Here is a 27099-nt window from a genome sequence, read left to right as displayed (position 1 = left end):
TCAAGTTCTAGTGAAGAAGCTTAATTGTGAGTCTTACTCAAGGTGTATGTGAAAGACTATGGATGAAGATCATAGTTGATGACGTTAAAATTAAGGTTTATATTCTTATGCAATTTTATTGTGATAACAAGTCAACCATGAACATTGCCTCAAACATATTGAAATTAACAAACACTTCATTGAAAATAACCTTGACAGAGGTCTAGTTATTACAACTCTGTTCCTTTAAGATTTCAAGTGGCAAACAATTCATCAACCAATCTGCCATGAGCATTGGCCCAAAAGGCACTTCATCAAAATAAGCTTGATAGATGTCTATTAGTTACAATTCATGCTACCATAAGATTTCAAATGGCAAACATTTTCACTAAAAGACTTTCTTTAGGGCGCATCACATCATCTTGCTTGCAAGTTAAGAATGACTGATATTCATTTACCAGCGTGAAGGAGAGTGTCTTAAATAACATATTATTAGGATAAAATATATTCTCAATATCTCCATAGTAATTAGGAAAAAACATCTTCAAATTCTTCCTATTTATTTCAACATTTCTTTGTTTCTCTTTTTTTCTAAAGGTTTTGAAATTTACAAATGAAGATTATAAGAATGTAATATGTGTTATTGTTAAGGAAAAGTTTAATACCCATGATTTTGATAAGTGTTGAAAATAAGTAAAACATGGTCATGCTTTGTCTGTGAGAGAATAGTTTTAGTTTAATAACGAACCATGTAAGACACAATGTTTTGTTTGTTAAACAATATGACACTATGTAGTTTTATTTTACACTGGTAAAGCATGAATATACTCAAATTATATGTGCACAGTTTTAAGCTAACCTCATATTATGTGAATATGTTTATTTTGTGTTGTAAGGAATGTATGTTGCTTTTGCCTATCAAGATTATATGCATTTAAGATTAGTCTACATCAAAATCCTTTGGGTTCTTGAACAACTCCTTGACAATAGCATTGTCAACTTTGGATTTGTTTCATACATTTCTATATTATAGGTAAATTCAAGTAAAGGCACACTCTCCAAGAAGAGATAAGTACATCTAGATATTTTGATATAACCTAAAGAAGAAGAAGAATTTAATGTTATATGTAGTGAATTTAACATCATTTACAATCAAGTCATTAGTCGCAAGAACAACATCTGAAAGAGATAAAGTTGCTCAATGGTCAAAAAAGGATTGCAAAAACTATCTTCTTTAGAGTTTATATAAAGTCATTCAAGAAAAAGAAGAAAGAGAGAGCTTAAATTGCATAATTAAGTACCAAAAAAGTTGTCAAAATATTTTTACACAACATTAGCTTTATAAGAACATTGTTTGTGTTTATATAGCAAACTAGTAGTGGGTTTAACTAAAATACGCTACCCTTTCTCTGTTGAGTGTAAACTGTGATATGTTGATCACAAAGACATTTTATTGGTCTTAAGCCAAAAGTGACTTATTATTTAAAGAATACTTATACTGAACCAAAAATTTGCTTGTTGAAAGAATATTTGTTTAAACCAAGAGTGACTTATTGAAAGAATACTTGCTTAAAGCACTAGTGAGTTTTTTAAAAAAAGATACTTAGTTAAACCAAAAGTGTCTTATTAAAAGAATATTTGACTAAGTCATATATGACTTGTTGAAATAATACTTGGAGTAAGGTAGGGGTGACTAGTTGTAAAAAGAATATCTAAATAAGTTAGTTAAAAGAAGTTACACACTTAAATAATATTCAATGAGTTATTCAAGAATGATTATGAGTTCAAACAATACTCAAAATATTTATTTGTGTATTGAAACTCTATTGAGAACTAAATATAATTTATATTATTAGATAAATTAATATCGAAATATATTGTATCTCATTGTATGAAAGAAAAGTTATTGTGATAATAAGTTTTCAAAATATTCTACCCAAAAAGATTAAGTTATAAAATATAAGATAAAAAGTCATTAAATGATTGTTCATCATATAAAACTATCTTTTAAGTATTTTTCATTTACAAAAAGTTTTAAAAGGTAATTAAAACAGAATTCAGTTCTTCATTATTATATATATTTTTTAGCATGTTAATATGAATAAAATACTTTTTTATTTTCCAAATGTGAATCAAACATATTGATAATTTCTTAAGAAAATCGGACAAATCTAAACTAAATTTACATATTGTAGTAAGTTTTTTTAACCTTATGTTTTATGTTATATAATTTTAGGATTTAAGGTTGTTAAGACCATTTTATCTTTATAAAAATGGTCAACCAGTAGTCAAATAGTGTCAAAAAAGTATTTTTTTGGATAAACGTAAATTAGAAGAAGTCGTATAAGAGAAATGAGTTTATTACTTAACAAATCTGAGGTTATTCACACTTGCTAGTCTTACCATTTTTCTCTTTTAACATGCTTAAAATAAATATTTTAATTAATCAAAATTTAATAATATTCCTCTAATAATGAGGTTTTCAAGATCTCAAAGGTGTTATACCATTAATCAATAAAACCTCTAAAACAATATAATATTAATAAAAAATTGGTTTAATGTCTCCGTAGGTCCCTATTTTGGTCATGAATTTCAAATAGGTCCTCTTCATTTTCGGCGTATCAATTGAGTCCTTTTTTTTGTAAAATTGAATCAATTACAGGCCTGCCGTTAATTTGGACAAACGGCCGTTATAGTAATCAGACGTGGCATTTAAAACGATTTTTGTATTAAATAATTCAGTTTTGGGTAAGGGTAAAGTGGGAAATTTGAAAAAAATTAAAGTGCAACTGAGATTGAGAATGGGGAAAGAATTTGAGGGTTTTTTTTCTGAAGGTTCATAAATTGTCTGTAGCAGATTGATGTTGGTGTATGAAACCTCTGGTGGTGGCTGTCTCGAGGTGGAAGCCTTGGCCGGCACGGGGGCCGAGCTCATCCAGGAGGCGATTCATGAAGGAGGAAGGAGGAGACTCGTAAGGAGACCCGTGAAGGGCGACGGCGCCTCCAACATTAGCGTTTGTCGCCTCCAACATTTTTCTTTCCAATAATTGTTATCCTCTCCAGCAGCTGCCGCACCCACCAAGCAATTTTGCTTTTTGGCAGCTTCTAACTCATCCAAACCTTTTATTGCTTAACAGCAGCAGTTGCCCCCACCAATCACTTTTGCTCCACAGCAGTTGTTGCACCCTCCAACAGTTTTGCTCTCTGGTAAACACTGGTCTTAGGGCATTTATGCTCTTCAACAACTTTGCATCCTCCGACCACTGTTGCTTTTCTCCAGCCTCTGTGTTCTCAAAGCAATTTTGCCCTTTGACTGCGTTGTACTCTCTGAACATTTTTTCTCTTTGGCGTGCGCCACACCTTACGAATACTTTTTCTCTTAGGAAACTGCTGTGTTGTCTGAACTGTTTTTGCTTTCTGGTAGCCACCGCACCAAAACCCGTGAACTGTTTTTGCTTTCTTGGGACGCGACGGTGTGGCATCGGAGGCAATGGTAGCTACGAATAGAGAGGGAGAGTCTGGAGTCGTGATCGGTGATAGCTCCGGCGGCGAGCCTCGGCCTTGGTGACGCCATGGATCGCGGTTAGCGGTGGCCGATTTCAAAGAGAGACGAGAGAGGGAAGGCAGTGATTCCGGTGGCGCCTGAGGTCGCCGTTGACGTCGAGATCGGTAGAGGGTGGAGGCACGAGTGGCTGGTTCGAAGAAGCGTTGGTCTACGGTGACCGGTTGGGAGAAGGTTGAGGCGTAGTCGTGGGTGGCAGAGTTGAATGTCTCTGTTTCAGAAAAAAAAACCCTCAAATTCTTTCCCCAATCTCAATCTCAGTTGCCCTTTAATTTTTTTCAAATTTCCGACTTTGCCCTTACCCAAAACTGAATTATTTAATACAAAAATCGTTTTAAATGCCACGTCTGATTACTGTAACGGCCGTTTGTCCAAATTAACGGCAGGGCTGTAATTGATTCAATTTTACAAAAAAAAGGACTCAATTGATACGCCGAAAATGAAGAGGACCTATTTGAAATTCATGACCAAAATAGGGACCTACGGAGACATTAAACCTAAAAAAAACTTATTTATTTATCTTAAAATTTGGAGGCAAAGAAATAGTAATTTATTTCATCTTATCTTATCTTATCTAAATACGTGTATATAATATTCACTATACAATTTTCTTATAATGATTATATTTACAATCTTTAAGCACGGATCCTCTCTCGATGGGCTTTCTTACTAAAATAGGCAAAAATGGATCATATATTATGATAATAGAAAAATTCAATTCAAAATACCAAAATGGGGAAGTCGTGGGGGCCAAAACGACTTCAAATGAAGAAGTTGTGCCCCCTGCACGACTTCACACTGTTCATTTGACCAGTGGTGAAGTCATGCACCCCAAAAACGACTTTTTGGTCCTGTAATCGATTACAAGATCCTGTAATCGATTACACAATATTGAAATCGTGACCCCCTTGCACGACTTTAGTGTAGTAGGCAAAAATGATACTGGTAATCGATTACTACACTTCTGTAATCGATTACCAGTGTTTTAAGTGTGCAAGAACCACCCTGGTAAGCAATTACAAGCTTGTTGTAATCGATTACCAATGTGTTTTGGTTGGTTTATGAAAATTATTTGGCAGTTTACATATTTTATGTATTGTTTGTGTTATACGAAAAAAGAAATTGTGGTTATTATTTAATGAATGGAGACAAATTTGAAGAAAAGAGAAAAAAATATTAATAAGAAATATTAATAGTAATACATTAATAATCGATTTGATTACAATTGGATAAGATTAAGAAGTAACTAATGACGAAATGGACAATTTCTCCTATGATGACCTTCGTTGCAGCAGTAAGAGCATTTTTTTGGCTTATCTGGATTGGATTGATCCATTTCATTATGAATCCTATTTGTAGATGGTCTTCCGGATGCCTTGCGTCGCATTTTAGGATCTGGTATGAAGTTTGGACCTGTATACGCAGACCAATAATCTTGATTTTGGATTGGGTGAAATTGTACTTCATATACCTTGAAAATGTTGTTAAGACTGTACACTGGATCGTACTTGGGTTAGTGGGATATGCGAAAATGCACAAACAGCAATGACATGATGACATGGGAGACGAGTAGCCTGGAAGTGACCACAATCACACCACCATTCATTTAGCCTGACCTTATAAGAAAGTGGAACAGGGCGGTATTGGTGAGGTGTTGAAATTTCCTGAACATCAAATTCAGAATTTTCACGGTTGTAGCGATGAACATGACAAAATGCTGATTGTTGTTGATTTTTCCTAATGATGTCGGCGATTTGTTCAGGAAATTGGTGGCCTGCTTGTAGCATATAGTTCTCCTTTAATCCTCGTTCAACAAACCATGATTGTGTCCTCTCAAATGTTGATCTGATGAGAGCACATATTGGTAATGAACGTGCTCCCTTTAAAGTGGAGTTGGTGCACTCAGCAAGATTAGTGGTCATATGTTCATATCTTCTCCCTCCATCAAAAGCCTGAGACCATTTTTTTAATGGGATTTTGTCTATCCAATCAACTTGTTGTGGGTATTGGTTTCTTAAGGCAGTAAGTTTTGCCGTGACAGTTGGTTGCTTGACCTCGTAAGCTGTAATGACGTAATAAATAAATAAAGTTTAGAATAATGTTACAAAATTATAAAAGTAAAAATGTATTAAAAATGTTTTTAGTAGTACCTAAATTGATGAATTGTTTTTTGAGGTCATGATTTTTGAATTTTTTGTTGTTGAAGTTGGATGCTAGATGACGTATGCAATAAACAGAGTTCAAACCATCTTGTTCCCAACCAACTTCTTCTGATCTTAAGGCCGATAGGATACCCTTTCCTCTGTCAGTGATGATCCAAATATTTTGTTGAGGGCAAACATGTTCTCGAAGTAGTTGAAAGAACCATATCATGGCCTCCTTTGTCTCACCTTCTACAATGACAAAGGCCAATGGAAAAAGATTTCTATTGTCATCTTGAGCTATGGCGGTGAGCAAAGTTCCATGATATTTACTTGTTAGAAATGTACCATCAACTTGAAGAATGGGTTTACAGTATTTGAATCCTTGTATGCAAGGACCGAAAGACCAGAAAACTCTTTCCATAATATAGCAATTATTGTCAGTTTGTCCATCAATCTGCACTAGAGAACCAGTGCATTGTAAAATTGTACCTGGATTTGCATCCTTCACGGCATGCAACCACCTCGGCATGTGGTTATAAGAGTCTTCCCAGTCTTCAAACTCCATAGCAAGAGCCTTTTGTTTAGCGATCCAAGCTTTTCTATATGACACAGAATATCCGAATCGAGCTTTAATATCTGCAATCAAACTCTTGATTGGAATGGATGGGTTTGTCCGGACTGAATTTGATACGACGCGGCAATGTGAGTACTATCTGAATCGAGCTTTTGTAATGCATTTTGAATTCAATAAAAGACTACAAATTTCATTTATGATTTTGTCTTATGATTTTACTTTCTTTGTTCTATTTACATTAAATTAATTATTCTTCCTATACATAACAATATATCACAATGTCATCAACAACAATGTGTGCTTACAAATATTCAAGTCATTACACATAATTAATTTCAAATAATGTTTTACAACACAATAGAAATTTTCATAAATCAACCAAAACATACTGGTAATCGATTACAACAAGCTTGTAATCGCTTACCAGGGTGGTTCTTGCACACTTAAAACACTGGTAATCGATTACAGAAGTGTAGTAATCGATTACCAGTATTATTTTTGCCTACTACACTGAAGTCGTGCAGGGGAGTCACGATTTCAACATTGTGTAATCGATTACAGGATCTTGTAATCGATTACAGGATCTTGTAATCGATTACAGGATCTTGTAATCGATTACAGGATCCAGAAGTCGTTTTTGGGGTGCACGACTTCACCACTGGTCAAATGACATGACTTCTTCATTTGAAGTAGTTTTGGCCCCAACGACTTCATATTTGGTCAAAATTTGCCCATTTAGGTAATATGCTAGGCAAATATGCCTAGTTTGGTGCAAAAGCCTCTCTCGATGATATACTATCTCCAAAAACTCCTTTGTTAATGGTGAATTGGCCCATGTTTTCGTCTTGTACTTATCTTTCTCTCTTTGCAAACAAACAAACAAGGTGAGAGTTGAAACATCCTAAGCTGGAAAAATGCTGAAACAAACAGTTCAAAGGTTGGGAGGATGCATATCAGCATCAAGAAGAAAAGGTGATGTTCATATGAAATGGAAGAAACACTTATTTGGCAATTGGGTGAGAAGCATGAGCAGCAAGCCCCAAAGTAATGACAACAGGTCAACCTCGTACAGTGTTCCAAAGGAGAGAGTGGAGTGCGTAGTGATAGGGGCTGGTGTTGTTGGCATAGCAGTGGCAAGAGCTCTAGCACTCAAGGGCAGGAAAGTGTTGGTCGTAGAATCAGCCCCCACCTTTGGAACTGGGACCAGTTCCCGAAGCAGTGAAGTTATTCATGCTGGAATCTATTACCCTGCCAATTCTTTCAAGGTGGGTATTTCCCTTGTAATCAAATTTGTCATTTTTATCTACCCACAAAATATAGGTGCCATTTCTATGCTGTGGTTCGATTTCGTTAAAATTGCTGACAAATGCGGTCGATATAGCAAGAATTGTGGCCACACAAACCCCAGAAATCTGACGGAGGGTCTGAAATCTGTCTTATGTGTTACTTGGTGAAAAGAGAATATTGGGTATTGGAGACTCAAATGGTTGAGTCATTCATTGACCTAGAAGGCTTGATCATTTGAGTTGATCAATTGGGAGGCAATGGATTAAGAGATGACATTTTTGCATTTGAACTTCTATTGAATGCATTACTTAAACATTTCGACATTTGGGTAAAAGTAAAAACATATGATGAATCATTATGCTCTAGTTTTAGTGAATAAAATTGATGTTATATGGTAGTAGCAGCAAACATGATTTATATTCTGACCTCACTTTTATTATCAAAAAGTGAACTGGTTTGCAGTGCGTTGGTTACCTTGGTTTAGGCCATCATAGCTATTCTTTTTGCCATACAAAGTGAAAACAATGTTTATAATGCTAGAAGTATCGTTACATTCATATAATATACTGGTGATTTTTTGTTTGCTGACTCATTTTCCTGGAAACTAACCAAGACTACAGCTTTTCCCCTTTATGTAGACCATAATTCAGTCTGTTTTTTGCAGGCAATTTTTTGTGTAAGGGGAAGAGATATGTTATATGAGTATTGCTCCCAGCATGATATTCCACATAAACAAATTGGTAAGCTTATAGTGGCTACTAGATCTTCTGAGATTCCAAAGCTATGTGATATTTTAGATCGTGGGATTCAAAATGGGGTTGATGGTTTGAAGATGGTGGATGGTGTTGATGCCATGAAAATAGAGCCTGAATTGCAATGCATGAAAGCAATACTATCACCTGTCACTGGGATTGTTGATTCTCATTCATTAATGCTTTCTTTAGTGGTATGCATTTCTAGCTTCTTTTACCATGTTGTAAAGATGGATTAAGACATCCAAACTTATTGTGAATCTATCTATTTTACAATCAGTTCTTGATAATTACGCATTGCCTTTATTTTGAGTTAGAATGATATATTCACAGGAATATGAATCCTCATACTCGTCCAGGGGGAAGCTGAAAATCATGGAGCAACCTTCACGTACAATTCAACAGTCATTGGCGGCCATGTCGAAGGGAATGATATTTGTGTTCATGTGACAGAAACTGACCGTCTTAAAGAATGGAAAGGAACATCAATTTTGCATCCAGAACTACTACTAAGTTCTAAACTCATTGTGAACTCTACTGGCCTAAGTGCCCCTGCCCTTGCAAATAGATTTCGTGGCCTAAAAAGTGGAGTTGTTCCTCCTTCTTACTATGCACGGGGTTGCTACTTTACCTTATCTAATACTAAAGTCTCTCCGTTTAGACATTTGATATATCCTATACCAGAGGATGGTGGCATTGGAGTGCATGTTACTATAGACTTGAATGGTCAGGTCAAGTTTGGCCCAAATGTTGAATGGATTGACAGTGTTGATGATATCTCAAGCTTTCAGAATAAGTATTTCCTGTCATTTTCATGCTTTTGTTTGTTTTAGTATCTGCTTCTATTGCATGCCCTACTTCGTATAGCAACATCTGCTTGTGTCTGAAATAGTTCAATTCCATGATATATAATTATTATATCTTAGTGCTCTGTTAAACATGTTCACATGGAGCATTTTTCACCCTACCATTATTGCGATTACATTCTACGTACTTGAACACTCTACTGCATGCTTTAGGTAACGAACAAATCATGGTCATGAGATGATTTTTTTTGCTTTTTTTTTAATGTTAGCTAGTTGCAAACATAATGAAATCATGTTGTAGTTTCTAACAGGGGAAGATAGATTCTGCACTCTACTTAGAATAGGCATTTTCTGTTAATTCTGATCCTATTGATGGAACTACAGCTTGGATTTATTCCGCATTTACTGGTTTATGTCTATATCCAGATCATGTCTATTCTTTTTGGATGCCCCATTGTATTGTCTGCATTCATTTATTTCTTTATCCTTTAGATTTATCCTAAATTTTAAGTTCATATACGTAAGTGTTTCCCTCACTAGAGCTACTTTGGCTGCATATGATCTTAAGCAAAAGATATGAACAACTAACTTAATACTAAAAAAGAATTTGCTGCTGTAAAATTTTTGTTCATATTCTCCCTTTTCTCTCATGATGTGTTTTCCATGTATGCCTTTGAATAAAGAAATGTGTATATAGTTCAGAAATTGACTTTAGTAACAATAAATCCTAGGTTTGATTATTCGGTGAATCCAAATCGTGCTGAACGATTTTATCCAGAGATAAGAAAATATTACCCAAATCTAAAGGACGGTTCTCTGGAACCTGGATATTCAGGGATCAGACCTAAACTTTCGGGACCTTCACAGCTACCTGCTGATTTTGTTATACAGGTTTTTTTCTCACACTCTCTTTTGTTAGTCAAAATTTATGCTGACAATTTCCCATACTTGATTAGAGGCAGTATTGTTCATGATGTTAGATTCGATGCTGCATTTCATCCATAATATTTATGTAGCAGTTCTCTTATTTTGACTGAATGGTCTATGCCACCATATGTTACTCATTTAGATGCTAAACTTCATTTGCTACCTTTTTATCATAAATGAAATCACACCAAACACTTTTCTGTTAATGATTCTTGTTTGGGAAACTACAAGGTCTTATTGTAATCATGGTTAAATATGCTTTGGCTAAAACTACTAGTTTGTTGATCTTTAGTGCAAATAGATAGATGATAAGCATTGGTGTTCTAGATCTATTTTTTTCCTTCAGGTAACTTCACATGAATGGATTTGGATAAAAATAGCATTGTAGTGTTCCACGAGGCAACATGGTATAATGATGACTTTTGATCAGGGGAAGAAAAATACGTGACATTATTGACTGTAAATGCACAAGCTAACTAAGGATGTCACATGTTTCATTCATGAAAATATTTCAGGTCACTCACATAACATCCTTAATAAGTTCTGCTATATAAACTTACTCTACTAGTATTTTTCAAATAAGATCGAAGGAAGCAATTATATTTTGTAATTTGAAAATCATGCTCATCTTTTGCGCTATATATACCTGCCTGACCATTTCGTGTTCAATGAATGTATATTTGATACATGACATCGTTTTTCTTCATTTTAATTTCAACCCAAACTACTAATTCTTCGAAGGTTCACTGTGAATGGAGAGAGTAGTTTTAGTTTCTACATTTTAATTAAACAATGGCTTCTTTGTTTCATTTATGCAGGGAGAGGAAATTCATGGAGTACCTGGTCTTATTAATCTTTTCGGAATAGAGTCACCTGGTCTAACATCAAGCATGGCTATTGCAGAATTTATCTGTACAAGATTCGTGGGATGATTGGCATAAAGCGAGAAACATGAAGATAAGACAACACTAAAAACATGAAGAAAACTGATTGCATCATATGGAACTACTCGGAGAAATTAGCCACCCAACTTTATCCAATTCAAAGATTCAAGAGTAAACAGTATAATTGTGATAGCATGAAAAAGAATTGAGAATTCATTGCAAAGAAGATATCAAAAGATGGCTGAACTAGTTCTGCGAAGCTGTTGTTTAGGCTCAGGTGGTGGCACAGATGGCAATGCCTTCTCAATCTCCTGCAACAAGGAAAATCATTAGTCATCCCTATTTGAATAAACTTCTCAACCAGGTAAATCCTGAACAAACAAGAACAGTCTAAAACAATCTTTAATGGCTTTACAAACTTTTCAAGAGTACTTATTCAAGAAAGTAAGATGAAATGAACCAAACCTTTTCCATGAATTCAAATCAAGCTATATATTTCAAATGCTATCACAATTATACTGTTTACTCTTGACTCTTTGAGTTGGATAAAGTTGGGCGGCTAATTTCTCCGGGTAGTTGGTTGTCATGCAATCAGTTTTCTTCATCTTGTTCTATTCTATTCTACCAATGTTTTCCTCTTAAGTACATTTTGACAAGTTTGGCTTCCAATTTAAGGTGCACTACAAATATACTTTAATTTGTGATTTATTTGTGGTAATTATGCAATTATATAATCAAGGTGTACTCAGTTATAGCATATAACTGCAAGACTAAATGCCCTTTTGATAAAGTTTATCAGCTGCAAAAATATTTTATTAAAACTCTCATAAAAGTAAAATCATCCTATTGTAATGACAGCCATTCCAAATGTTCAAGTTATGAGGGAAAGGCAAGTGAGTTATGTCCTGCTTCAAGCTCTAAGATCCTGAAGAAGGTTCTAGATTATAACAAGTTATAAATATTTATCCTGAACTGCTGTGAGTTTTCAATAAGATGTAAGTATAACCATAATATGTGCATTGTGTTTAAAACTGTAGAGCACTTCAGTTTTTTTTGAGGGAAAAAAAGTTGTGAGCAAATCCATCCTCCAGAAGATTCAGATTGGAGTTACTGCCCTGTGGTTTACATTTTTGGGGTCTTTTCATTGAAGTTTTCCCTTAAGGTTCCTTTTTGTGAAGTCCTAAAGAAGAAATTGAACCCAATAACTTGGAATAGTTTCAAAAAGAACAAAAGGGTTGAAGCCAAAATAGAGACCTAAAACTATGGACAAAATCATATGAAGGTTCTCTCACAAATTCAATGATGTTTTAACCAATGTTCATTATCAACTTCAACATTTGAAATCATCAATCTGCTTCATGTAAGCAAAGGAAGATATAAACCCCAAAGGTTGATGCATTCTAAATATTACATCATGTCTATGCTACCACTGAGATTCTAAACTCATAAAAATCCAATCACTCTGTCTCAATAAAATGGCAAACATTAAAATTTCATAATCAGTGCAATGTTTAATTAGAACTAAGCATTCAACGAAAGTGCAACTGTTAGGAAGTTAAAGGTACACGTGAGAAGGAATAAAAGAAGAGAAAATTAAAGGCAGAAAAAGAGGTTAGTTTGTTAGTAGAGAGAGTATAAATAAAAACAGAATAGGCTGAGAAGAGGGTTATCAGATATTTACTTTTGGGTATAGACTGGACATATTTTCTAGTGGAGGAAGGGAGGCTTCCTTGGGGAAACATACCTGTATTTTTCTTTCTATACATTACAAAATAAATAAAATACATATAGATATATTTATCTTCTGCTGTTTTGCGTGTTGTGGTGAGAAGAGAGTGATCTATTTTGGTTTCCTAAATAAAGGAACCTAACAGATTTGGTCCGACCTGCCGGATCTCTATCGAAGGGTGAAGAGAGAGCGTGCAAGAAGAAGAATGGAGGGACGAGTGATGGCGATTGAGTCGACTGTGGAAGAATTGAAGGCGGAGATGCGAGCGGTCTCACGAACTTCAGGCGTTTGGCCGCGCTCTCGGACGACGCTCCAGGAACCAGGATCATAGCTCCGAAGGAAGTCATGATTTCGTCAATGTCGAACGCGAACTACAAGTGTCAGAGAGCTCAGAGGATGAATCAGAAGAGGACAGAGGAGAAGTGCAATGCAGTTGGATGAAGCACGTTGAACTACCTACATTTGAAGGTGCGGATCCCATGGGCTGGATCGCAAAGGCGGAGAAATTCTTCGACCTCCAGAATGTGACGGAGAAGGAGAAGATGAAGCTCGTTCATATATGTATGAAGGGAGGCGCTAGCTACTCGTTTCGCTTTTGGTGGAAGAAGACCAGGCATCCGACTTGGAAGATGTTCAGTGACGCTCTGACGCGGAGGTTTGGCGGACTGAATCGGAGACCCATTTTTGAGAAACTGGCCGCCGTGTGACAGAAGGGGAGCGTCGACGAGTACATCCAAGAATTCGAAATCCTAGTGACGCAGGCATCGGGAGTGAACGAGGAGCAATTATTGGGATACTTTTTCGCTGGATTGCAGGAGGGACTGCGAAATTTGGTAAGGTTGCACGACCCACACGATTTGTTGACGGCGATGGAGCGAGCGCGAGACGTTGAACAGGCTGGGTTTATATCACGAGGGAGTGGTGAAAGGGTAGGAAAAGGAGGGCGACGTGGGGAAGATATTCCTCGAGCTTAGGGACCGTCGCGAGGACGGAAACTTATCGAGGGTCGTCGGAGGGGTCTGCTAACGCCGGCGGAGGGTAGGGGATGAAGAAAGATGGCGTTTCCAGTAATTTGAGCTCTAGAGCGGGCACTAGCGGGGGAGGGAACGCCCAAGGAAGAGGAGTAAGAACTCTGGCCTATCAAGAGTATATTAAAAGACGTGAAGAAGGGTGTTGTTTCCACTATGGCGGGCCTTACAGTTCTGGCCATCGGTGTGCAAAGAGGAGCATGTGTGTGATGATATTGGCTGAGGAAGACGAGGCAGAGGAGACTCTCGAAATGGAACAAACAACCATGGAGCTGTCGTTTCTTTCTACAGGAGGATTAATGCAGTCTGACACAATGAAACTGCAAGGTTGGGTGCAAGGGAGAAGAGTATTGGTGTTGATTGACGGCGGGGTGAATCATAGCTTTATTTCCACCAGATTGGTGGAGGAGTTGGGGCTGAAAAGTACAGACACACTTCCTTTTAAAGTGTGCTTAGGTGATGGACAGAAGAAGGTGACCAGGTGTATAGGGGTTCCAGTGAAGTTGGAGGGTCTGGAAGTCAGAGATAAACTGTATCTCTTTGAGTTAGGAGGTGTGGATGTGATACTGGGAGTCACTTGGTTGGCTTCCCTAGGAGAAATTAAAGTGGACTGGGGGCAGCTCATCATGAAGGTTGGGCAGGAAGGGAAAGAGGTGGAGATCAAAGGGGATCCCACTTTGACGCGGAGAGTTGTGACTCCAGAAGCACTCCTAAAAGAAAAGGAGATTGAAACCATGACTTTAGTTTGGAGTTTGAGCCAAGCTGAATTGATGGAAAGGGAGACGGAAGAGAGTGACTTAACTCATAATGAAGAGGCAGGGTTAAGGCAAATTTTGAGTGATTTTGAGAGGGTATTTAAAGATCTCCAGAGATTGCCACCTGAGAGGCGAATAGATCATAGAATTCCTTTGAAGACGTGAGGCCATACCACTACCCTCATGGGATGAAAAATGAAATAGAGAGGCAAGTGGAAGAGATGTTGAATTTGGGCATTATTAGGCCCAGCGACAGCCCTTACTCTAGCCGTGTAATCCTAGTGAAGAAGAAAGATGAAAGTTGAAAGTTTTGTGTGGATTATAGGGCACTAAATAGAGTGACAGTGGCTGACAAATACCCCATCCCATTCATTAAGGAGTTGCTGGATGAACTCCAAGGGGCATCTTATTTCTCAAAAGTGGATTTGAAGGCTGGATATCATCATATTAGGATGAAGAGTGAAGATATTCATAAGACTGCCTTTAGGACTCATGAGGGGCATTATGAATTTCTTGTTATGCCTTTTGGGCTAACAAATGCCCCAACCACTTTCCAAGACATGATGAACTCAGTTTTAAGACCTTTTTTGAGCAAATTTGTATTGGTATTCTTTGATGATATACTTGTTTATAGCAAAACATGGGAAGAGCACTCACAACATCTAGTGCAAGTCATGGAAGTGTTAGCTGAGCATAAACTCTTTGCCAATAAAAAAAATGTGAATTTGGCAAAAGGCATGTGAGATATTTGGGACACAAAATATCTGCAGTGGGGGTGGAGATGGACAGAGAAAAAATTGCAACTGTGATGAAATGGCTTGAGCCCAAAAGTATCAAGGAGCTGCGAGGATTCCTTGGGCTGACTGGATATTATAGAAGATTCATTAGAGATTATGGGAGGATGGCTAGACCCCTTAGTGCTGCTAAAAAAAGGGATGTTTAAGTGGTCTACAGCAGGAGCAGAAGTTATGCAGAAGCTTAAAGAAGCTGTGACTACAGCTCTAGTATTGGCTTTACCTGATTTCGCTCAAACCTTCTATGTGGAGTGTGATGCCTGTGGCACTGGAGTGGGGGCAGTTCTGTCGCAGAGCAAAAGGCCCATAGCCTTCTCTAGTAAGGCCTTATCTGAATCTTCTCTTACCAAGTCCATCTATGAGAAGGAATTGATGGCTCTTGTGCTCGTTATACAGCATTGGAGGCCATACTTATTGGGTCAGAAGTTTGTTGTTTATACTGATCAAAGAAGCTTAAGGTATTTACTAGAGCAACGCATTACAACCCAAAGCCAGCCAAATTGGCTAGCTAAGTTACTTGGGTATGAGTTTGAAATAAAATACAGGATAGGGGCATCAAATCGTGTGGTTGATGGGCTATCAAGAAAAGGGGGAGAATGGGTTGAAGGAGACAAAGTACTACAGATGTGAATTTCAGGAATCATGGAGGAGGTCGAGAAGGATGAGAGTTTAAAGAAGGTGTTGGAGGAAATAAGGTCAGATCCTAATTCCCATCCTACACATACCTTGGAACATGGGCAATTACATTACAAGGGGAGGCTCGTTCTATCGGCTTAGTCTGCCTGGATACCTAGATTATTGGATGAGTTTCATAGCACTTTCACAGGAGGACATTCAGGGGTCTATAGGACCTATAGAAAGGTGGCACAGTCTTTGCATTGGGTGGGAATGAAGAAGGCAGTCACAAATTATGTGGTTGCATGCCTAGTATGTCAACAGCATAAATACTTGGCATCATCTCCCCAAGGTCTTTTGCAACCATTACCTATCCCGAAAGCAATATGGGAGGAAATCAGTATGGACTTTGTGCTGAAATTACCCAAGTCTCATGGATTTGACACTATATCGGTGGTGGTGGATAGACTCAGCAAGTATGAGCATTTTATCCCAATTAAGAACCCTTATACTGCAAGATCCATAGCTGAAGTGTTTGTGAAGGAGGTTATTAGACTCCATGGGATACCTATGACCATCGTAAGTGATCGAGATTCCACTGTTTTTAGTGTATTTTGGCAGAATATTTTTCGCTTGTAGGGAACACAACTTAAGATGAGCACTGCCTATCATCCAGAGACGGATGGGCAGACTGAAGTTTTGAACAGGGTGCTAGGGACATATTTGCATTGTTTTAGTTCAGAACAGCCCAAGTGTTGGAGTTTGGTGTTGCCTTGGGCTGAATACTGGTACAATACCAGTTACCAAGGAGCATCCAAGTGCACACCCTTTGAAACAGTTTATGGAAGAACCCCTCCCACACTAACACAATTCATACCTGGAGAAATAGTGGTGGAAGCAGTTGCGCAGGATTTGCAGACCTGAGATGAGGCTTTGAAGCAACTGAGATATCATCTGGCCAGAGCTCAAGACCAGATGACACACTATGCCAATAAGAAGAGGGTGGAGGCTGAGATCAAGGAAGGAGATTGGGTATTCCTTAAAGTCAGACCTCATAGACAAATGTTTATGCCTACAAGACTACATCCTAAGCTCTCAGCAAGGTATTATGGACCATTCCTAATGGAGAAACAATAGGACTTGTAGCTTTTCGGTTACAGCTACCAGAAACATCAAGAATACACCTTGTATTCCATGTTACCCAGCTGAAGCTAACTATAAGAGCACATCAGGTTGAAGGAGCCCTACCAACTGAACTGCAGGACGACAGACCCATGTATACACCTATGAAAGTGCTACAACGAAGAAACCAGCAGCAGCAAGGGGAGGAGATACCCCAAGTCCTAATACAATGGCAGGAGGGTGGTTTGGAGGGTGCTACCTGGGAGGAGGAGCAATACATCAAACAGTAGTTCCCTGACTTCACCTTGAGGACAAGGTTGATGTTAGGAAGTTAAAGGTATACGTGAAAAGGAATAAAAGAGGAGGAAATTAAAGACAAAAAAAGAGGTTAGTTTGTTAGTAGAGAGAGTATAAATAAAAACAAAATAAGCTGAGAAAAGGATTATCAGATATTTTCTTTTGGGTATAGACTGGACATATTTTCCAGTAAAGGAAGGAAGGCTTTCTTGGGGACACATAATTGTATTTTTCTTTCTATACATTACAGAATCAATAAAATACATATACATACATTTATCTTTTGCTGTTTTGAGTATTGTGGTGAGAAGAGAGTGATCTCTTTTGGTTTCCTGAATAAAGAAACCTAACAGCAACACATGCAGTTAATATGTCCCAGAAACAAGCACGTACAAACACGAAATACTTTTGTTTCTATCTTCCCTTGTCAGCCACGATCACAAAAGACAGACACAGTAACAAATTAAATATTGACTAGGCCAATCAATGGAGTTTTCTGCAACTTATTAATTGTCAACCAACTTCTATTAGGAAACATTATGGTTTTAAGGGAAGAGAAAATTTCACGTTATCCTCACAAAGTTTTGTAGTTTACTTTTTTTTGTCAACATTCTCTGATGTAAAACACGCGAAAATGTAGATCCAAATGCAATTTAAATACTAAAGAATCATAATAGCGACAAAGACCACTCTATCGTAGAAGTTCAACTATTTGAACATTCTTAGTATTAGTTTTGAGCCTAACGCTTTTATTTCTTTTCCTTTTCTAAATAAAAGAACAATTCATCCGTTGCCTTCTTTTTAACAGGTTTGTCTACCACTAATCACTACAATTTAGTCCATCATCCTCACCATATTAGTGCAATTTTAAACCAAAATTATGGAAATGGACAAATTTTAAAAATTTTATGTATCCATGACAATTTTATTAAGCAGTCGTGTGCTTGCATAGCTCGACTTTAAATTTCTTAAAGTGAAGTGATCCTGCTTCTATCTGACTTCTTCCATTCTGTTTCTTATTTTTTCTTAATTGGAACTGAAATCATGCATAGGTGATTTTAATGTAATCTAATTTGAACTGAAGTTCTGTAAGAATGACACGACTTCGTATATTTTGATTTGAAGTGAAATTGTGTAGAGATAACACAACTTCAATTGTTTTGAGCCGCCACTATAGGACTTCAGTTATTGAAAAAAAATGACATAGCAATATGCTTAAAATTTGTAAAGTTTGGCCATTTCGATAACTTTTGTTTAAAGTTACACTTATATGGTGAAAAAACCAGCACTCACTTTTCATTGCCATAAATCAGTTCCCTAATCCAAGAAGATATCAGACAACCACAAGCTTTAGCCAGATGAAATTTTTTATAACAAGCATTTCCGCATACAGTTTCCTGCTAAGATGGGCAGGCCACAGGCCATGAAGAGATGTGACAAACAAATATTTCATTAAACAAGAAAAAGATAAAAAAGGCAAAACTTTAATCTCCTCTTCTAAGCCTTCTAAGCAAGAAAAAAGAAAAAAAAAGGTAAGAATTACAAACATACATTCAGTCTTCTAAGCCTTTCATTCTCCTCTTCTAACTGCTTAACTTTAATCTCCAGTTCTTGTGTGTATGCCTGTGCATGAGCATAGATGACACCTTGTATCAAATTAGAAGGAAAAAAAAACAGATTTCAAAGAATAACATCCCACACACACTCAAACACACAAATGCAATGTAACCTGTCTTCTTGCCCGAGATCTAGCAGCAGATTCTCTATTTTTAATCATTCTCTTGTGCCTCCTCTCCACAGTTTTCTCCACCACATCACCAGAGGCAAGCCTTTTTCGACAGGGAGTTTGTGTATCAGATAAAGCTCCTATTACAGAAGCTGGCTCAGAGTATGATGCATCAAGAACAAAAGGCTGCTGAATGGCATGGCCAGTCACATAACCCCCAACCATATTCTGATGCTGCACTGAAGAATGCTGGTATTGCATCCAATGACCATGCTGTAAGGAACCTCCATTTGAATCACCTACCACTCCAGCTTTCACCAAGAAATCCTCCAGAGTCATCTCACCAAGTGTAGGATTTCTTTTCTGGGTTTTCTCATCCTTCTTCAGTTGCATATCTCTCCACACCTCATCAACAGTTTTCCTGCTAAGATCCCTTGACAAAGTTACATTGCCCTGAGGATTCAGAGAGGAATCTGAAGCAGCTTGGCCATCCTGCATGTCAGCACTCCACACACTCTTCAGCAGCTCATCAAGATTCATGCAGCCAAGTGGCTTCCCCAAATTCCCAATCTGGTTATGCACCTCATCTAGGGTCAGATTGTACAAGGATCCTTGCCTAACCAAAGGGGTAGTAGTGTTTGCCTCTTGAACTGCCCCACCTTGAGATCCCATTTTCTTAACCCCAACACAACCCTACAATTCTATACCATGCATCTCCAAAGCTCACCAGAAAGCATTTCAATATCAGGTTAGTATTCCTCCTCCCCCCAGAAAAATACCCAGAAAGAAAACTAGGAAAAAAACCAATGCTGATTCCAAAAGGCGGTTTCTTTAAGCTATGGATATTTGATAACAAGCACCCACAAAGACAAAGCAAGCAAATGTGAAGAGGTGGGGGAAAATTGATCCTGAAGAAAATGAAAAAGACAAGCCAGATCAGATTTCAAGGGAATCAATGTTATAAATGGTCCGCACACCAACATAGGATGGCACTTGAGAGCAAAAGATAAAAGCCATCAACTAATCATCATGCATGTTATTTCCATCATCATCATCGTCACCACTGTGCATTAAAGAAATAAAAGGCCAAACTTGATCCTGCAAAATCTCAGCACAAATGAAACCCCTTATGGTGATAAAAAATTAACACTCCCTACTGAAACAACATTGCTCATTACAATGTCAGAAGAAAAGGGTTATTGAGTTTTCTTGTCTTCCTTCAAATAATAAAGATAAACTCATTAGTTTGTAAAAAATTTGGAATTTCAAATGATTTAGTTCTAGTTCTGACTTTGTGAGCTATGAACAAAACCAAAATTTAAGAGGGTCACATTACTTTCACTAACTAATATTTCACCTACTTATACAGTCTTACATACCAAATTTGAAATCTCCAAAATCTACAAAAATGGACATTTCAAATTTTTCATTGGGAATGGGAACTCCAGTGCACACCAAGCAAGGTAGAAGAAATATTTTAAAAACAATAGTAATTAGTATCATTGTTAAATGGAAGAAGCACCGCCTTTTTCTCTCTCATCGGTCTTTTTCTTTCTTTTTACTTGTACAAAATATAATAGTTAAATGATAAAGATGAGTGGGTAAAAGGTGATGACTCAATGTATTCGTTCAGATTATTTTTTTAATATTTATTTTTATTACCTTAATATTTTTAATTAAAATTAAAAAATGGTTTTTATATTTATAAAAAGGTATTATTTATTTTAAAATTCTCAAAAAAAAAATTTGTTGTATTTTCTACTCTTTGAAACAATATTTGTATTTCAGATCCTTCATATAATCATAACACAATAAAATTATTAGAATTATCAAATAAATCCATAAATATTGTGTAAATCATCTTTATTTTTACATACATTATATGTTCACTTTTTTATATGAATATATTAAATCTAAATAAAATCTAAATCTAACTAAACTTTAATACAATTAAAAATTTATTGTTATATATACCAATTAAAAATAAATTTAAGTAAAATTCATCTTTTTTTTCTGCATTTAACCTAATTAAAAGTTAATATAATTAAAATTTTACCTTATTGGTATTGTCAATCTCAACATCTCTCTATTAAAATTATTATTGATATTGAATTCACTTTTTTAGACGCACAACACTAATTTTTCTGTGAATGGCTTTTAATTAAAATAAAATTAACACCTAATTAAAATTTGAAGGAGTTTTCAATTACACCCTTTAACTTGAATAAATTTTAATTAAAATAAAATTCAAACTGATAAATAAGATTTTAATTAAAATAAATTTTAAATATAATTAAAAATGACGAATTTTTTATACATAATTCGTTTTCTATAAACTTAAGTTGATAAAGTATTAACGGAGGAAATAATTTTATTTTAATAATTTGTCATTTTTATTATAAAAAGTAAAATTTATAATTCGTGTGACGATCCAACTATTAGAATTTATGAACACCTTACAATATTAACCATAATCTCAATTTTGACTAATGTAACATTATTAAATCATTTTAGATAAATTTAATAATGTCGTGTTATATTTAATATTATATCTCTAAAACAAAACAAAAAAATCCAAATAGAATGCTATTTATCTATTTTTAAATAAGTTTTAAGATTAAAAGTAGTAATTTTATTCTAACATCTCACTTTAGCTATTAATTATTGCAATTTAGGTATTTAAGCAATAAGCAATCACATAATACTATAATATAATACTATAATATGTATTTATAAATCTACTTGAAAACTTAAAATATATTTATGAGAAGATATAAACTTTTTTAGCAATTAAAGAATCTATACAATACAAAACTATATACATATGTAACAACTATATTCTAATCAACCATTAGGAGCCTCGTTGCTTCTCAATCCTTTTACTTACATTATTTTTAGTTTACATATAACATGCAATTATTATAGGTGGAAAACTCAATAACCAAACAAAAAATAAACTAATGATAACTTTGAAGCTCCATAAATCCAAAATTTTACAATATAAAATTTCTTAACACTTAAATAGTCATATATTCTTACCAGCAAACAACACATTTTAAAAGACTCATAAATAAAATAAATATAGACTTAATTATAGATTTATGCATTGAGTCGAATACTTGTGAAGTCAAGAATTTGTCTTGAAATCATGAAATAAAATGTCACGATCGATCCTGATTTACCTGGTCTCAATCATGCATGACAGGATAAATTCACTTAAAGTCTCTCCAAAAAAGGGGTCTTCAACCTCATATCGTGCTATAGGAACCTTCCTCAACTCACACTATGTAAGCCATATCCTCTGTATGAGTCAACAAGTCTAATAGAGTTAGGATGAATTCACAATGTGGATTACCAACTAAAGGCATAACTTTATAATAACTATATATTATGGCATTCCTCCTTAGGAACATCATAATGATACAATATACTCAACACCTCTATCCAAAATCATTTTAATACACTAGTCTCTTTTCATTCCCTTAAACCATAATCATACTAGAATAATTTCTCAAAAGATTTTCCACTTTTGAAACCCATATTAAATACAACATTTCGGCAGACTCGCTCAATGAGCTCACTTACTCTTTTAGCAAACTACCTCTAAAAAGGCACTTGTGTAAGACCATGAAAAATTGAAGAAAAATGTGAGTCTCGGGTCATTAGAATATTAAGAAACTCAAAATGTATCAAGTTGTAACAAAAGTTCAAGTTAGTGTGTAAAATACAATGCCGTCAACTTTGACATGGTTTAATATTTTAATTATAACTTTTTGTACAAACTAGATATTGAGTTGATTCTTTTTCCATTCGAAAGTAGACTCTAAGATCTTCGATTCGAGTACTCATACTCATAATTCCAACATCAAGAAGGGGTTCAATCGGACTAACAAAGTTGTCAAAATTCTGTCCACTCGCTTGTCAACTCGTTGGGCGAATTTACCAGCGAGTGAACACGTTTTTTACTGTTTAAACACGTTTTTAACTGTTTAAATGCGTTTTTACTGGCAACGGCCCCTGTATTCCTCCAATACTTTCCATCACTTTCTTACTAGCTTCTTGCAGTTTCTTTAATTTACCCACACCCAAAGAAACCTTCTTTCTCCTTTTCTAGATACACACAATTCCAGTCACCAATCACACACTCACTGTACACGCCAGGAACCACACTCTTTATACCATATTAGATGTGAGGACATAAAAGTAAAAACACACAACGTTTAAACGTAAAAAAAAAGTGAAAATCTGTGCTGGCATGAGAGAGAAATACACTTCAATGCTACTGAGGCTTCTAGAGAGAAGACAGAGACAAAACGAGATGCTAGGGTTTGTAACCCTTATTCACAGAGAAGATGATGATGCTCAGAGTTCAGAGAGAAAACAGAAAGAGCACAAGAACGTAAGGTAATGAATAATTTCTTGTATTCTCTGTATATGACAATAGTCTATTTTTCTGCTTTTATATTGACTGGATACACTGAACTTGTTCGGTTTTTGTTTATTCTAACAACTTGGACATGAATTGGTTTGAAGGAGGATTGTTCAGTGTTTGATCACTTTGTTGTTTTGCATGCTTTTATGCAAGAATTCCATTCCATCCTGCATTAAAATTGCAATAAGGTATGTGAGATAATAATTAAGAACGCAAAGTTGAATAAGGAAGAACAGAAGGAAGGAGCTGAGTTACCAAGACCAGGGTCAAGTCCTCTAATTTTTAGCTCTCTGAACTCTTGACAAAGGGAACAGCATGGACAAAAGATGTGAAAGACTATGTCCGTGTATGGTGCTTCCACCAAATTATACCTCTTTCTCAACTTTGTTATGTACTTTGACCTCATTATCCATTGAGAGCACAAAGCAGGCATCATTAATAGGTAAATGAAGCTCCCAGATCAGATGACTTGACAATCCCAGAGAAAAAAAAAATAGTGGAAAATCTTAACCAGTGAATCTGAGTCAAAACATAAGAAAACATTATATTATCTTTAACTTGAAATTAAACATGATGTTTGTGAGAATTTTTTACTGTGTTGTTTAATCTGTCTATTTGAGTAATAGAATACTGCAACTCACTCTTGAATTTCAATATAAAGGGTTCAAACATAATTTATATCCAAGAGTGGAAAAAATTATGAGAAACAAATGCATGGTGAGAAACCAAAGATATCATAATACCTACCTTCAGCTTTGATGAAACCCCTGTTTATAAATTAAGAAAAATATTATTTAAATTGATCCAACTCATCATGCAGAGAGGAGAAAGAATAGAAAAAAAAGCAACGAAAAGGTAACAGCTTGTTTGGTTCGTGAAAATATTCTCTATTTTTCTCTTTACGATTTAACAAATAACTACATAAATTTTATTGTTTTCACTTTACTTCCTGTTTTAAAAAAATATTTATAGAGAAACCATGAAAACAACATTTCATAATGCATATCTACTGTTACGCGAAATGTCGATTATTGACCAAGCAAGGGAAGTAACACATCAGTACTATTACTTGTTTTCCCCTTTTCCCCTTCTTATCACTGTTTAAGCATACCCAATAATGATTTCCTTCTCATTTTCATTCAAATTTCACGTTTTCAGTCAGCAATTTCCATTCGTTTCTAACTGTCATACTTCTGGGATATGTGCCTGCACTTATTTCAAGATGTAGTTTCCGGCAATCCTAGATCAGAAAACTGGGTATATATCTCTTCATCTCTTGTCATGAGTAAATATGAGCTGTTATGTATAGATGAAGAGAACGACGATGAGAGGCTTCCGGAGAGGCGGCGGAAGGCGACGGGGTCGAAGTCGAAAGTCGGGGCAGAGGTGGTGGTGTCGGGGGTGGAGGAGGATGATCAAAACATTTTTACACGAATTTCAATGTTTTCAATTTCTAACGTGGTAGCATGATACGTGGTGAAACGTTAGCTATGAAACATGTGAGACGTTAGCCAGCTCATACTCATTTTAACCCAGTTGATTTTGGGGACGATTTTAACTCATTTTTATATAAAATAAATAAGTCTTTAAACCTTCTCTTAATATTCATTTATATGATTCCATAGAAGATTATATTAAAAAAATTATACTATGTATGTGTAATTACTTCTTTAAAATACACACACGAAATAACTTCTTTATTAACAAAAATAATCATATTTATATAATAAAAATATGTATTCTTCACTAAAATTTAATAATTTATAAAACTATAATTATTTTATGAAAATAAAAGTATAATTGTATTCAAATTATATTATAATAATTACAATGATGGTTTTTTGAGAATGGCTTAATAGCATTGCTTATTTTTATGTAAAAAAATCATACAATATTTTAATAATAAAAGATTTACACTATATTAAGATTTCTAATAACTTAAATTTATTTTTATAAAACCACTAAATCTTTAAACTTTTCTTAGGATTCATTTACATCTTCTCTTTTAAGTTTTTACTCCAATCTTAATCAAATTAAAGATTAGAGGACGTAGTACTGGTAAGGAGCTTTACATAACAATTTAATCAAATAGTCAAATAAAGTAAGTTTTTGTTTTTTTCTCTTTTAAAAATTTTATCTCTTGGGTTGCATGTGAGCCTAGGGTAACACATATGACTTAAGGTTGTTCTTGGTAAATCTGTGTTACTCTCTTATCATGATGTGTTTAGAGCTCTAACTAGATTTTTTTTTATTTGTTGATTAATTGGCCCTATGTGTTATAAAGTTATAGGGTGCAATAGTGTGAAAAAAGGACTATTATAGGTGGGGAATCTAATTTTATCTATTTCAGGTTTAAATTTGGTTGTTTGATTGTCTATAACTGAGATTTTTTATTGTATGATAAATTAGCATGCATGATTATTATGAGTGGTTCAGTTTGGAATGTAGAATATATCTTGATATGTAAAAATTGATATTAGGATTTGACATGAGAATGAAATTTGTGAATCGCATTATATTAGTTTGGGTAAATGGTTTTATCATGTTTTTGATAACTATATATGACTTATGAGAAACATGAAAATCTCTGTTAGAAAGATCAAGATATTTGAATTGAACTATTTTGACACTTTCTAATTAAAAAAGTCGTTTAATTTGTTGTTGTTATAAATAGTGTATAAGTTTTTGTACATGTTACGAGTTCTCTAAAACTTTCCTATTTACATAAAATTTACATAAAGTCCTGAATTACCATGTATACATGTTTTGATGAATTGTTGCTTACAGTAACCTTGATAGTGTGAGTTGCATGTTCTATAGTTGCATTTTGCACAAAAAGAGTTCTCCTACGTGTTCAAACTATGATAACAATTATTTCTCGTGTAAATATTCTTTTGTTACACGTTGATCATGTAATAACGGGATGTATCGATTTTATTCAATTAATAGCCATGGAAAACTTATATCATTCATTAATTTAGAATGTGACTTATAGATGTACTTAAATAGCCATATTGTTGAACTTCAATTTGAATTTGCCTTTTGCTTTGGTAACATTCAAATTTACAATATATTGTTAGACCTCTTTTTATAATTTATATTTCATATATTATCGTCTTTCGGTCAATTCCCTTTTATTTAAAGTTCTAATTTAATTATTAAGAGTTAGTAGTGTACACAAAAAATCCTATATTTGAATCACTCCGCAACTTTTTTATTTGAAAATTAAACCAATATTATATAAAGTGTTGAAAATTTTAAATGTACGCCTATGTCATAATTAAATAAATATGAGAAAATTAAGTTTCATATAATAAAAAAAATTATAAATTTAATATCTTAAAATATTTTTAGTTAAAAATGATGTCAAATTTTTTATGTGAATTATATTCATATTTAATTGGTATTGTGTTTTTTTAATTAATCTAGAAGAAGATTCATCAAAAATATATTCATCATATTATATGGATCCTTCTTTAAAAAAGAAAACATATTTCTTTTGAATTTGTTTATCTTATTATATTCCACTTTTTAGTTCAGATATGTTTTCAAATTACTATTCATGTTTAACTCTCTTTTTTTTTCTAAGAAAAAGTACAATGAATCAAAACTTGCAATAAATTTTGTGCTGTTAAAACTGGGAATATACACTGATAAATTTATGTTATATTTCTAATATACCAAGC

The 27099-nt window shown here is 34.9% G+C and overlaps 3 protein-coding genes across 4 annotated transcripts; 1 reads left to right on the top strand and 2 right to left on the bottom strand.

Moving 5' to 3' along the window:
- Positions 1–5650: 5650 nt before the first annotated feature.
- On the bottom strand, positions 5651–6973 carry LOC124832419 (uncharacterized). Its single transcript, XM_047306621.2, has 2 exons — positions 6908–6973; positions 5651–6394 (listed from the first exon to the last, which is right to left on the bottom strand). The coding sequence occupies exons 1-2, from the start codon at positions 6971–6973 to the stop codon at positions 5651–5653; spliced, it is 810 nt and encodes a 269-aa protein (XP_047162577.2).
- A 48-nt stretch (positions 6974–7021) lies between these two features.
- Positions 7022–11663, top strand: LOC124832420 (FAD-dependent oxidoreductase family protein). Its single transcript, XM_047306623.2, has 5 exons — positions 7022–7524; positions 8211–8492; positions 8658–9094; positions 9836–9995; positions 10850–11663. The coding sequence occupies exons 1-5, from the start codon at positions 7174–7176 to the stop codon at positions 10961–10963; spliced, it is 1344 nt and encodes a 447-aa protein (XP_047162579.1). The 5' UTR covers positions 7022–7173; the 3' UTR covers positions 10964–11663.
- LOC124832421 (ABSCISIC ACID-INSENSITIVE 5-like protein 2) lies at positions 11009–20450 on the bottom strand. 2 transcript variants are annotated; one of them, XM_047306625.2, is made up of 4 exons: positions 20361–20450; positions 18985–19889; positions 18807–18878; positions 11009–11226 (listed from the first exon to the last, which is right to left on the bottom strand). In XM_047306625.2, exons 2-4 carry the CDS (start codon positions 19651–19653, stop codon positions 11146–11148), a joined length of 822 nt encoding a protein of 273 aa, XP_047162581.1. In that variant the 5' UTR covers positions 19654–19889; positions 20361–20450; the 3' UTR covers positions 11009–11145. The 2 variants fall into 2 exon arrangements, with proteins under 2 accessions (XP_047162581.1, XP_047162580.1); XM_047306624.2 differs by lacking the exon at positions 20361–20450 and having other exon boundaries at positions 18985–20322.
- Between the last annotated feature and the right edge of the window lie 6649 nt (positions 20451–27099).

Source organism: Vigna umbellata, chromosome 4 (genome assembly GCF_029865625.1).
Source record: "Vigna umbellata cultivar VRB3 chromosome 4, Vumbellata_1.0, whole genome shotgun sequence".
NCBI classification, from domain to species: domain Eukaryota; kingdom Viridiplantae; phylum Streptophyta; class Magnoliopsida; order Fabales; family Fabaceae; genus Vigna; species Vigna umbellata.
This window is presented reverse-complemented; position numbering and strand designations above follow the sequence as displayed.

Bases quoted from the DNA above. Each gene is read 5' to 3' on its own strand.
- LOC124832419 (XM_047306621.2), bottom strand. From the start codon at position 6,973: ATGAAGTCGTTGGGGCCAAAACTACTTCAAATGAAGAAGTCATGTCAT. The intron at 6,395-6,907 runs GTGCACCCCAAA...CGATTCAGATAG, and splicing joins ATTTGACCAGTGGTGAAGTC to TACTCACATTGCCGCGTCGT.
- LOC124832421 (XM_047306625.2), bottom strand. From the start codon at position 19,653: ATGGGATCTCAAGGTGGGGCAGTTCAAGAGGCAAACACTACTACCCCT. The intron at 18,879-18,984 runs GTTACATTGCAT...GCTCATGCACAG, and splicing joins GATCTCGGGCAAGAAGACAG to GCATACACACAAGAACTGGA. The intron at 11,227-18,806 runs GTATGTTTGTAA...TCCTTGTTGCAG, and splicing joins AAAGGCTTAGAAGACTGAAT to GAGATTGAGAAGGCATTGCC.
- LOC124832420 (XM_047306623.2), top strand. From the start codon at position 7,174: ATGCTGAAACAAACAGTTCAAAGGTTGGGAGGATGCATATCAGCATCA. The intron at 8,493-8,657 runs GTATGCATTTCT...ATACTCGTCCAG, and splicing joins CATTAATGCTTTCTTTAGTG to GGGGAAGCTGAAAATCATGG. The intron at 9,996-10,849 runs GTTTTTTTCTCA...TCATTTATGCAG, and splicing joins CTGCTGATTTTGTTATACAG to GGAGAGGAAATTCATGGAGT.